The 13,069-nt window shown below is 41.7% G+C and overlaps 1 protein-coding gene across 1 annotated transcript in view; it reads left to right on the top strand.

The window, feature by feature from the left end:
* Positions 1-10,466, top strand: part of BPIFB6 (BPI fold containing family B member 6) — a 181,899-nt gene extending 171,433 nt beyond the window's left edge. The window contains exons 11-15 of the mRNA XM_063963591.1: positions 663-730; positions 1,218-1,260; positions 3,131-3,194; positions 7,486-7,571; positions 10,235-10,466. Of these exons, the coding sequence (XP_063819661.1) occupies positions 663-730; positions 1,218-1,260; positions 3,131-3,194; positions 7,486-7,571; positions 10,235-10,294 (321 nt within the window). The 3' untranslated portion in view covers positions 10,295-10,466. The remainder of the gene's footprint in view (positions 1-662; positions 731-1,217; positions 1,261-3,130; positions 3,195-7,485; positions 7,572-10,234) is intronic.
* The last annotated feature ends 2,603 nt before the right edge of the window (positions 10,467-13,069 follow it).

Genomic DNA, 13,069 nt, shown 5'->3' with positions numbered 1-13,069 from the left:
CCTCGATACTCGTATGGTACAGCTCCGCCAGCGCGAGGGACAGATGCAGGCTCCAAAAGGTGGTCAGAACCGCAGAGAAGATCTTCGGGGCCGACCTTCCCTCAGTCCAGGACCTGTAGCTGTCCAGAGCTAAAAAGTGAGCAATGAAGATAGTAAAAGACCAGCTACACCCCGGCCACAGCATGTTTAACTTGCTTCCTTCAGGCAAGCGTTACAGGGCTGTCCCCACCAGGTCCACCAGAAGCCTCAAAAGTTTCTTTCCCCAAGCGGTCCGCCTGCTGAACTCCTGAACATTGACTGACTAGACGTACATGTAACTAACTTGTGTCCCTACGGTATACCTATCTGTGTGACTTTACTTGCCCCCCACCTGCTTATCTGTTACCTACTTGGCTGTTGTATAGCAAACCGAAGACAAATTCCAATAAAGCTGATTCTGATTCTGATTCTGACTGTCAGAGTGGTTCTGATTCACATTAGTGACAAGACATCTTGGTGTCTTTCTACCACATGGGGCTTCATCTAGTAGTATATCTGCTACTTCTAACTCTGCTTTGTGCTGAATAACTGTTATATACAGGTAACTAGTGCTGCACATGATACAACTGATGATGCACTGTATAGCAACTAACAAACTAACAGATTCTCACTTTATTTTTCAGCATATGAATTTTAAAATCCAGTTCTCAGTCAATGAAAACAGCTTAAACTCTGTTCTTTCCCTCGACAGGTAGGAAGTGACAAAGACTTAGAATAAGAAACATCTAAAAAAAAAAAATACAAAATTGATTTATTCATTTTTTTTTTATGATTATTACATTAGAAAATAGCAAATGTTACTGATTTCAGGAAAATATAGCAATTGCAAGCTAAGATACTTATCTACCACTAGGACATCCAGGAGGCAGACAAAGACCTCTTGATTACTACTATCTGTCAAATAATTAAAAAAAAATACATATTTTTTATTTAAATAAAGTAGTTAGGATTAAGACAGGGTTTCACAGAAGGTTTTCCCTATCCACCTAACCCTAAACCTCCATGCCCCTAAGAAAGTATTCCCTGGTGGGCCCTTTATGCCCCAATCCGACACTGAACATACCCATTACTAGTTCATAGAGTACATTCAATAGTACAGTGAATAAAGCAATGTTTAGTGTTTAGCATTTTTGACTTTGTAGTTCCTGTCATTGTAACTGTTATTTTGATTTTCTAAGGACATTCCTTTCCTTGGAATCATCCTCAGTTGGACAATTTGATGTAAGTAATTAGCAAAGTTCAAGTGGACTGTACGCCATGATGATGTAAAAAAATCCTAGGGAATTGATAGGCTGCATTCTCTTTAAAATTGGTTCAGCCTACATAGTTTCTGCCCTCCCTGTGTGTGAAGAGTAGTTACAGTCAAATGTGCTGTGTCTGAGGAAAGTTGGACACATATTGGAAGTAATTTACTCTAAAAGTAAGCCACAGAGGTGTACAATTTTATTTGCTCATGACTATTTTATTAGCTCATGAAATATGCAGTCACTCATAGTAGTGACATAGCTCCCAGAGACAATAGAGGCTTTGCCACCGGGATCCAGCTGTCAGAGGGGTGCCAAGAAATAAAGACTGAGGGGGCTTCTGAACTAAAAAAGATCTCTCTCCACTCATTTCATAGTGATCTGCTGCAGTGACTGCTCACTGCTGTCAAAGCTCAGAAAAGCTCTTTAAAAGACCCCTTCAGCTGATGAGTCTAGAATTTGTCTGATCACATATCAAATTGGGTTCAATGAGCTACAGCTCTACTGCTGTGTCTTATATGAGGAAAGAAAGAAGAACAGAATTTGGTTTTTAGAAAATGCACTAATAATTATAATATAACTTTTAAGGAAGGTGTTTATCAAAGCTTGGAGAGAGATAAAAGTATGAGACATAAAGTACCAACCAACCGTAACTATCATTTTTCAAACACAGCCTGTAAAATGTAAGGCAGAATCTGATTGGCTGGTACTTTATCTCTTACAATTTTATCTCTTTCTGAGCTTTGATAAATCCCTTCTCAGGGCTCTATTATCATTTGCAGGCCACACCCACAAAAATAAAACTTCCTTATCATCACAACTAGCTGCAATAAGGAATCTTTATTCTCCCAGGTACCATTGGCAAGTCACTGGGATGTCAGCACATGTGCAAGCTGGAGCCACTGTGGGGGCACCACCTTCTATTTCGCCTGCAGGCTCCTGACATGAACTTATGCCCCTGACTATTAGGTTTCTATAAAAGTTAAAAATATCTCTCTAATGCAACAGATATTGCTTTCTATCTCATGTGAGATCAAATAAATTGTTCAAACATAACATAGAAATATAACATATGCACAGACACAAAAGAAAGCACCTATCAGCTTCAGAGATTTATTCAAAATCATGGTCAGCCAAAATTAGGAATTGGTGACCATCATTATCGTCATCATCACCCCATTTGCCATTGACACTTGCAAATAATGCAGTTTGGACAAGAGGACATGTGTCTCTGAGCATCTCTGTATCAGTTTGCAATTATACAAACATTCCCTTACCATACTCATCAAATGTGCCCCCTTCCCTCGGGTGTAGTAGGGTGTGCCGGCGGCCGGGCTCCCAGCGGCCAGCATACTGGCACCGGAATCCCGACCAGCCGGCATACCGACAGCTGGGCGAGTGCAAATGAGGCCCTTGCGGGCTCGCTGCGCTCGCCACGCTGCTGTCACGGTGGCGCGCTATGTGCGCCACCCTATCTATTCTCCCTCCAGGGGGGTCGTGGACCCGCAAGAGGGAGAAAAGCTGTTGGTATGCCGGCGGTCGGGATTCCGGCGGCGGTATGCTGGTAGTCGGGAGCCCGTCCGCCGGCAACCTAAGGACCACCCCCTTCCCTCCCCCATCCAACCTTTCCCGGCACATCTGATTAATACAAGACTGTATGGGTACATATGCATGCCGCCTCTTATCTGGGAAGGTGCAAAAATGTTTACAGATATTACACTACTACACAAACTTTTGTTCAGTTTACCATAAGCCCCTTAATATCTAAGTACACTTCATTACATAATTAAATGTTGTCAGTTGAAATTCTGTAACAACTTACACATATATTATTTCATTTCATTTAGGTGGAAGACTTGAAGGAGTTTGTCACTTCTGTGATTGAAAAAGTATACACCCCTGCAATAAATGGTACAGTATAACCTTTTTTTGAAAAAACTTTCTGCATAACAGAGTCTCCATTGACATGCCGACAAAAGTTGATATGCTTCCCAACCAAATAGTACATACAAACTGACAATGGTGGTATATCACATAGAGGGAATTCCACATTAGCCGTGTAGGGAATATCTCTGGGTTTAACGTCCAGTGGTATTGAAAAAACCCTGCCTTTTTCCCGCATAGTAACCCCTGGGTTAATGCGCACTTATCACTGTTATGCTATTCAGTGTCTCTTTAGCTAACAGGAGATATTAATTGGTGTATTTGCATGTGCAATTATAATGAATCAAGACATCTTTATCTCCGGTACTACAACTAAGGTTATGTCTGTTTTCTGTATATTCATGCAACACAGCATTGTATCAGATTAATACACATTGTTATAATTGTTTCATATACAGCTAATTATGAATGAATTGGCTGAGAACAAAGGTATTTCTATATATCTTATGTGGTCCCAACACTGGGAATTATACATTCATTATATCTATTTGTGAATCATATTATTATTTTTTGCTCATATTGTCACCTTAGGACAATTGGTATATATGTGACTATTGTTTCCCACTGATATTGAACTTATCATTGTATTCTACACCTATAACATCAGTTGGTATCAACATATAGCCTGCATTTTCTAAATACCATGGCCAAAATTTACTAATATTCGTGTTTTAGCCGTTTTTAAGGGTGTTTGAACTCGAATGGTATCGGGTGCATTTTACTGCAACTTTTTGAATCCTGATACGGTCAGTTACTAAGCTGCCGAGTTTTCCACATTCGTTTTTTCCGATGTCGATGTAATTCGTAATGTCAGGCAGTGTTATACTCTTCTGGACGCACCTCCACACATACAGTATATTTTCACATTACCCCTACAGCAGGCATTCCCAACTGCGGTCCTCAAGGCACACCAACAGTGCAGGTTTTAGTGATATCCAGGCTTCAGCACAGATGGTTAAATCAGAATAACTGAGGTACTAATTAAGTCACCTGTGTTCAAGCCTGAATATCACTAAAACCAGGACTGTTAGTGTGCCTTGAGGACCGTGGTTGGGAAACACTGCCCTACAGGGTTGGATAGTACTCATACTATTGTGGGTTATACCTTCCTTTTTGCCTTCCAAATAAAGTTCCAACACCAGTGCTCCATTCCAGAGTCATAACAAGACATTTTGAGGCCTAGTGCCAAAAAGATAATTGGTACCCCCCTCCATATTTAAAATAGGGACAGTGCTTGCCAAAGGCATACCAAAAATATTGGGGTGTGGCTACATGGGGAAGGGTCATGACCACAGAATAGTACCAAATCACATTACATTGTACAGTAGTGTCTATTAGTCACACTATACCACACAGCATATCACATTATTATATCACATTATGCCACGGTAGAGCCCCTTATGCACATTACACCATGGTAGAGCCCCTTGTACACATTATATACATTATACTGCAAGTACTCACAGCATGGCACAGCATGCAGCATACTGTGTTGCAACATTCTACATCGCAGTAAGATAAGCATGGCTACAGCTGTAGGTTTCACTCACAGCATACACTACCCTCACAGCATCCTTGGCAGCGTGCTTCAGCACTCTACTACATGCTCCAGGACTCGGAAGTCCACTGCACGACAGGCTAATGGAGCGGACCACATGGAAGATGACTACCAGTGATGCCTGGAGCGTGCGGTCAGAAAGCTGCAGTGCTGGCCAGCTATTTAATACGATGAGAAGTAGCTAGCCGTGGGTGGACAACATTAGTGCAGCACAGCTTTGCATGTGCTGACGGTGGTTCTGTGCATACATGCATATGCGGATCCCCCTGCCCACACACAATTTTTTTAAGCGCAACAGAATTGTTCTCAGGCTTTTGAAGAATATGGCAGATACAAAAAGACATAGGGGTATATTTACTAAGGTCCCACTTTTGACTGAGATGGTGTTTTTTCTTCAAAGTGTCATCTCTTGAATTTACTAAACTCAAATCACGGCAGTGATGAGGGCATTCGTATTTTTTTGAAAATGCAAGAAAAAAATTACAAATGAATACACCATCGGTCAAATACACCTGTTATTTGGTAGAACTCGGTAATTTACTAAAAAGTGTAATTCACAAACACTGCCGGCAATAGCCAAACACTGCCGTGAAAAAATACAAATCGTAAAAAAGTGCTAAAATAAAACAGACCTGCTTTTTTTACCGTGTTCTGATAGGCATGCACGGATCCATGAGATCCGTGCATGTTTATCAGTGGGAAGGGGTGGGATAGTGTTAAAATAAAAATAAAAAAATGCGTGGGGTCCCCCCTCCTAAGCAAAACCAGCCTCGGGCTCTTTGAGCCGGTCCTGGTTGAAAAAATATGGGGGAAAAATTGACAGGGGTTCCCCCATATTTAATCAACCAGCACCGGGCTCTGCACCTGGTCCTGGTTCCAAAAATACGGGGGACAAAAAGCATAGGGGTCCCCCGTATTTCTGAAACCAGCACCGGGCTCCACTAGCCAGATACATAATGCCTTAGCCTGGGGACACTTTTATATTGGTCCCTGTGGCCCTGGCATTACATACCCAACTAGTCACCCCTGGCCGGGGTACCCTGGAGGAGTGGGGACCCCTTCAATCAAGGGGTCCCCCCCTCCATCCACCCAAGGGCCAGGGGTGAAGCCCAAGGCTGTCCCCCCCATCCAAGGGCGGCGGATGGGGGGCTGATAGCCTTTTTGTGAAAATGTGAATATTGTTTTTAGTAGCAGTACTACAAGTCCCAGGATGCCTCCCCCGCAAGCTGGTACTTGGAGAACCACAAGTACCAGCATGCGGAGGAAAACCGGGGCCCCTGGTACCTGTAGTACCAGGCTGCTAAAAACTGCTAGAGAGCGAACAACTCAGAATGACCCCCCATGTGCACTGCATGGGAGGCAGATATAACATGTGCAGAGAGTGTTAGATTTGGGTGGGGTGTGTTCAAACTGAAATCTAAATTGCAGTGTAAAAATAAAGCAGCCAGTATTTACCCTGCACAGAAACAAAATAACCCACCCAAATATAACTCTCTCTGCAAATGTTATATCTGCCACACCTGCAGTGCACATGGTTTTGCCCAACTGCTAAAAAAATTCCTGCTGCGATCAACTTGGAATTACCCCCATGGTTTTGTACAACTGCTAACAAATTTGCTGCTGCGATCAACTCTGAATTACCCCCATAAAGCAACAGACTTTTGCAGCAAGCTGCACAATAGCACTGAACAACAGACAGTGGTGAAACATGGAACTGCAAGTGTAAAACAAATGCACAGCAATGTGACTCTGACATACTGTAGCCAGATATCAATATCTAACAGGGTGTGTTCAAACAGAAATCTAGATTACAGTGTAAAAATAAAGCAGCCAGTATTTACCCTGCACAGAAACAATATAACCCACCCAAATCTAACTCTCTGCACTTGTTGTATCTGCCACCCCTGCAGTGCACATGGGGGGTCATTCCGAGTTGATCGTAGCTGTGCTAAATTTAGCACAGCTACGATCAGACACTCAGACATGCGGGGGGTTGCCCAGCACAGGGATAGTCTGCCCGAATGTCACTGCCGCCCCCCCCCCCCTGCAGAAATGCTAAAGCATCACACAGCGGCGATGCTTTTACATCTCAGGAGTTACTCCCAGCCAGCGCAGCTCCTGCGGCTAGTCGGGAGAACCTCTTCGCTACCCCGGGTCGCAGCGTCTGCGTGTGACGTCACGCAGCCGCTGCAGCCCTCCCCACGGTCCGGCCACGCCTGCTTTGGCTGGACTGCGCCCCCTACACGGCGGCTTAACGTCGCCATCCAGCCCCCTCCCGCCCAGCGACCGCCTCTGCCTCAGGGGCGATTGCTAGTCAAGCATGCGCAGTTCTGACCCGATCGCTGCGCTTTGCGAGCGATCGGGTAGGAATGACCCAATGGTATTGCCCATTTGCTAACAAATTTGCTGCTGCGATCAGGTCTGAATTAGGCCCAAAAGCAATCTAGAAAAAGACTGGATTCATTATTAAATGTAGTATATTTTATGTATAGTGCTTCAGATGGCAAAAAGTTTACTTTTCTAGAATATATATTTTTTTATGAACAAGAAGAAACAAGAAGGAATGAAAGGAGAGCTACAGCAGTTACTTGTTTGTTCTTGTTAATTCTCTCCGCTTAGTGGAGGGCAGCAAATGAATCCTTAAATTGGCCCTGTTCTGTTACTTGAACAACTAATAAATTGTTTGCTCTTTTTTTTCAGTTGAACTACAGACAGCAATCCCACTTCCTGACATAATCCATATACTGGATATCAACTTTGATAATGCTCAAATTGAAACTGATAAGGTAAAATATGTTACTTTACTTTCTTTCACTAATCCCAGGTACAAAAGTAATTGAAGTGGCATATGTATCAATTATCGGGTTTTAGACTTGATAAATCTAATTTCTTACGGCCACTATTTATGCAGGGGCAGATGTTTTGAAAGGAGCCTGTCCCTGTGATGCGTAAGAAGTGAAGTTATTGCATTAGCGATGATTTCACGTCTAGATTAGGACTCCAGAGTGCTACTGCACATGTGTGGCAGCCATTGGAGCACTCTACCAGTCATTTTTGCAGAAAGCAGCCCAGGGCTACAGCGGCTAATGCAATCTTCAGCTCTGACAGATTTGCAGCCATGGCAAATGGAGGGACTGCAGCAGATATGAAGTTACCTGTTGCAGTCCCTCCTTCTTACCATCGGATGATAGTTAATATTTGCCTGTATTTCCTCCCTGAAAATGGGTGTTTTGGGGGGGGGCATCCCGCAAATACTGAATGATATGTAGGGTGCACTTCTACTGTATGTGGCATATTATGAACTAAGGGCATTTCAATTTGGCATAATTTATGTACTGAGGACACTGTAGGGCCCTTTTATCAAAAAGCGATAAAACTAATTTCGTATGATAAATGGTGTGGTTTATTGTGAACTGCATCACTACAATGGAACACTGTAAACTGGGAGCACTGTGTACTACAATGTGAACATGGGCACTACTGTGGGACATAAAATGAGCTAGGGCACTACTATGGGACATAAAATGCACAACGGCTGTGGAAAGGTGTGTGTTTCTAGCAGAGATGAGCAGGCTCAGTTCTCTGAGATCCGAACCCACCTAAACTTCCGGGATCAGAGTGATTCCGTGCGGCGACTCAGGTTTTCCCACCATGTTTGGATTCCAAATCAAAGCAAGATGTCATCATCCCTGCATTGGATTCACGCTAGTTTTGGATTCTATATAAGTCCCTGCTGCAGTGATTTGGGTGCCATTTCACACTGACTCCAATCCACGCTGCTGTGATGTGTCCAGTGGTTGCTGTGCTGTGTCCATCCACTTAAGTGGCTGTGCTATGTCCAGTGGCTTCTGTGCTATGTCCATCCACTCCCTATGTCCAGTGGCTTCTGCTATGTCAATCCACTCCCTGTGTGCATTCACTCAAGTAGCTGTGCTGTGTCCAGTGGATGCTGTGCTGTGTCCATTCACTCCTGTGTCCAGTGGCTGCTGATGTGTCCATCCACTCCCTGTGTCCATCCACTGAAGTGCCTGTGTCCAGTAGCTGCTATGCTCTGTCCATCCACTCAAGTAGATGCTGTGTCCATCCTCTCCAGTGTCTGCTGCTGTGCTGTGTCCATCCAGTCCAGTTACTGAGCTGACCTGACCTATCTGTCCACTCCAATCCCCTTAGATTAACAGTAGCTAGATTTACACTACAGGCAGAAAGCAAATAATTGTTTATTATTTTTTATAGTACAGGTATTATTACTAGTCATCTTAATCGGTCACACTGTGGTGCTGCAATGTTACTCCGAAGGCCGTACTTGACTGCGTTTACATAAATATAAGCAATGAGACTCTGCAGTGTCAGTTGTCATTGCGGAAAAAGTAAAAAAAACGTAAAAAAAATCCAAAAATTATTTTTTAAATGTTTCTTTTGTTTGTATAACCTGTGCGCTGTCTCCCAATACATTCATTTAAATATAAGTGCAGTGTCAGTTGTCATTTGCTGGGAAAAAGTAACAAAAAAGTTAGTTTGTTACACTGTGCATGTCCTTTTTAATATCCAACATCAGGATGAGTGGAAGAGCCCAAGGACAATTCCATCTTGCACCACTTTTCTTTTCATAGTGGGTTGTAATTTTGGGGGAAATTTGGGGACAATCTTTTTTGCATAGACATTTTTATTGGTTATAGCTCTAAAACATTATTACAGATATAAATGCCATGTGTTTGTGCCACTGGTGTGTTACTTAGCTTAACCAGCCAGCCTTTGCCCAATTTTGGTGAACAATATTATTAGCTGTGAGGAGGTCAAAATTTACTTGAAATGTCTGGAAATGAATGTTATTGAGGTTAATAATACTATAAGAACAAAAACAGGCCCAAATTATATGATTTTAGCTGTTTTTAGCATTTTTTTAAAAATATTCATCCAAAGCCAAAACCAAAATACATGAGTGTGGTTTCGAAAAAGCAGAATCAAAACACAAAAGTTAAGCCAGATCCAAAATGAAAACCAAAACATGGGTGTTGGTGCACAGGTCTAATATGATATTCTGGTTATAATTTCTAAACCATATTTGTGAATCTACATTACCTCCGAGACCAATTTGTTTATCAATGCATTATAATGCATGTACTGAGGGGCCCAGACCATGCATCTAATGATTAACCAAACATCATGGGCCCTAAATGTCATTCCCTCGGTGGGCCTTCTACAGTAAATGCCAATTCAATTTTGATCTTAGACCCTCAAGTATGACAGAAACCTTACAACTTTTGTAATTTCTTCATATGTTTTACTCAACCTTAGTCAAAACAATCAGTTACAATTTGAAAATTAATAATAACATCTAATTTTCCAAAAACAATATAACTCCTTTAGTTCATTCACTTCTGATTTGACTTGCTAATAGAAAGGATTTTAATATACAATTAAATGTCTTCTTATTGGTTTTTCTTTTTAGGACATACTTCTAATACCAGTCAACGTTTGCAAAGCTTGGGATGGACCTTTATCCACTTAGAGAATATCTGCACCAATCAAGCAAAATTCTATTCTTTCCCCAATGATATTGCAAAAGATCCTCGAAGAGTCCTCATATATTTGTCATGATAGCATAGTAATTGTTTTAGTTACGTAAACAATAGTAAAATACATTTTGGTTTGGATCATTGTATTGGTATAAAATGGCAATCAAAATTATTGTCACAATAAATTACAATGAATTTATATACTTTATATTTTCTGGTTAATTTATGGATAGTTTGGTGTCCAGAGTGCTGTAGTGAATGGTTTGGCTGTCTTTTCTTAAATAGTTGACATCAACCTTGCAGATAAATAAACACACTACATTTTATTTTGGTTTGAATAAAATTCAATCTGTTAGACTTTCTTTCAAACTATTCTTATTTTAGGTGTATTAATTTAAGGGACTTTTTGACATGGAAACTCCCTATTTTGTTAAATTACAATATATTAATAATGTATTGTTATTCAATATATTGTTATTTAACTTGGATAATCCATATCCAAATTTCCATTCATAGTCCTTCATATTGTATTAAGTTTATTCTCTTTTTCATTTTTGATAACCTGAGGATGTTATAGATTTTGTTGCAGCTTATAGCAAACCTACACCAAAGAATAGTATTTCCAGTTTCATAAAATATAGCCACAGATCAGATACTAGCTTCTATTTGTTTGACTATGGTGACATCAGATTGTAAAACAATGCAAATGTAATTTACAGATTATAAATTCTCTTTGTAATATCTTATTCACTAATTCCCAGTATCGAAATAAAAAAAAAATGTAAATCACTTTTCTAATGCACTATCAATTTGTTAGTAAATGACTAACCAAATCCTGCTACTATACTTTAATACAAGGTCACTAATACAAAGTAGTGAAATAGGTTACTAAGGGTATATTTACTAAAGTGTGGGTTTACACAAGTGGAGATGTTGCTAATAGCAACCACTCAGATTCTACTTTTCATTTATCTAGCACTTCTAGAAGACAAAAGCTAGAAAAGGATTGCTTGCTATGGGCAACATCTCCACTACTGTAAACCCGCACTTTTGTAAATCTACCGTTAATGGCGGTATTCAAATGATATATCACGCCCAACCTCCTTTCTAAAGTGATCCCCTATATCGTGCATATCGCCCCCTTAGTAATCAGGTTTACCTCCGTAAAGGGTTCAGTGCCCTCGCTACCCTGGGGGCAGCAAACTGAAAAGATTATACCACGCCCGTCAGCAGAAACAGAACATGTGTAGAAGGGGGTAAAAAGAACTGACTACCGCCCTAAGGGGGATATTCAAATGTTTGAAAAGTCGGTTGGGTGTCTGTTTTTTCCAGTCTATTAGGAGAAAATAGGATTTTAATTACCTACCGGTAAATCTTTTTCTCTTAGTCCGTAGAGGATGCTGGGGTTCCATTTAGTACCATGTTGTATAGACGGGTCCCTTGGGAGCCATGGGCACTTTAAGGGTTTAATAGTGTGGGCTGGCTCTTTCCTCTATGCCCTTCATACCAGACTCAGTCTAGAAACTGTGCCCGAGGAGATGGACATACTTCGAGGGAAGGAATACACAGATAGTGGTGAGAATCACACCAGCTCACACCGAATTGAAAAACCATGCTGACCATCATGCAACATGGAGAAACCCTGCCAACCAGCATGCAACATGAAGAAACCATGTTAACCAGCATGAAACAAGAAGAAACCATGTTAACCAGCATGCAACTAACCAGCAGGAACTAGAAGAAACCCTGCTAACCAGCATGAAATAGGAACAGCAACAGCTGAACCAATACTTAATCAAGCAACAATGCTGGAAAATGAAGCACCTCTATGGACTACGCAATTTTTTTTTACCTGTAGGTAATTAAAATCCTATTTTCTCGTACGTCCTAGAGGATGCTGGGGTTCCATTTAGTACCATGGGGATGTACCAAAGCTCCCATTATGGGAGGGAGAGTGCTGAGGCACCTGCCGAACAGATTAACCAAACTTTTGGGTCCTCAGAGGCCAAAGTATAGAACTTGTAGAACTTGGCAAACGTGTTCAACCCTGACCAAGTAGCTGCTCGGCAAAGCTGTAAAGCTGAAACACCCCGAACAGCCGCCCAGGAAGAACCCACTTTATGAGTAGAGTGGGATTTAACATATTTTGGACACCTGCCATAGAATAAGCATGCTGGATAGTGAAACTGATCCAGCGAGAAATTGTCTGCTTAGAAGCAGGACACCCAACCTTGTTCGGATCATAAAGGACAAACAAAGCGTCCAACTTTCTGTGACGAGAAGTTCTCTTTACATAGATTTTCAAAGCCCTCACAACATCCAAGAACTTTGAGAAATCGAGGTGTCAGTAGATACTGGCACCACAATAGGTCGGTTGATATGAAAAGCTCTATCCTCATGAAAAATCAAGTAAGGGCTCTTGTGCGACAATGTCCCCGGTGACAGCCTTCCAAGTAAGAAACTTTACGTCCACCTCCTGCAAAGGTTCAAACCAATCCGATTTCAGGGCCTGCAACACCACATTAAGATCCCAAGGTGCCCTAGGAGGCACAAAGGGTGGTTGGATGTGCAGAACTCCTTTCAAGAATGTCTGAACCTCAGGGAGGGCAGCCAATTGCTTCTGGAAGAAAATGGACAAGGCTGAAATCTGGACTTTTATGGAGCCCAAGCGTAGGTCCACATCCACACCTGCTTGCAGAAAGAGGAGAAACTGTCCCAGTTGAAACTTGACCGTAGAAAGCTACTTGGATTCACACCAAGACACATAC

Source organism: Pseudophryne corroboree, chromosome 3 (assembly GCF_028390025.1).
Source record: "Pseudophryne corroboree isolate aPseCor3 chromosome 3, aPseCor3.hap2, whole genome shotgun sequence".
In the NCBI taxonomy this organism is placed as follows: Eukaryota; Metazoa; Chordata; class Amphibia; order Anura; family Myobatrachidae; genus Pseudophryne; species Pseudophryne corroboree.
The sequence above is the reverse complement of the archived record's forward strand: the minus strand, read 5'-3'. Positions and strand labels throughout refer to the sequence as shown.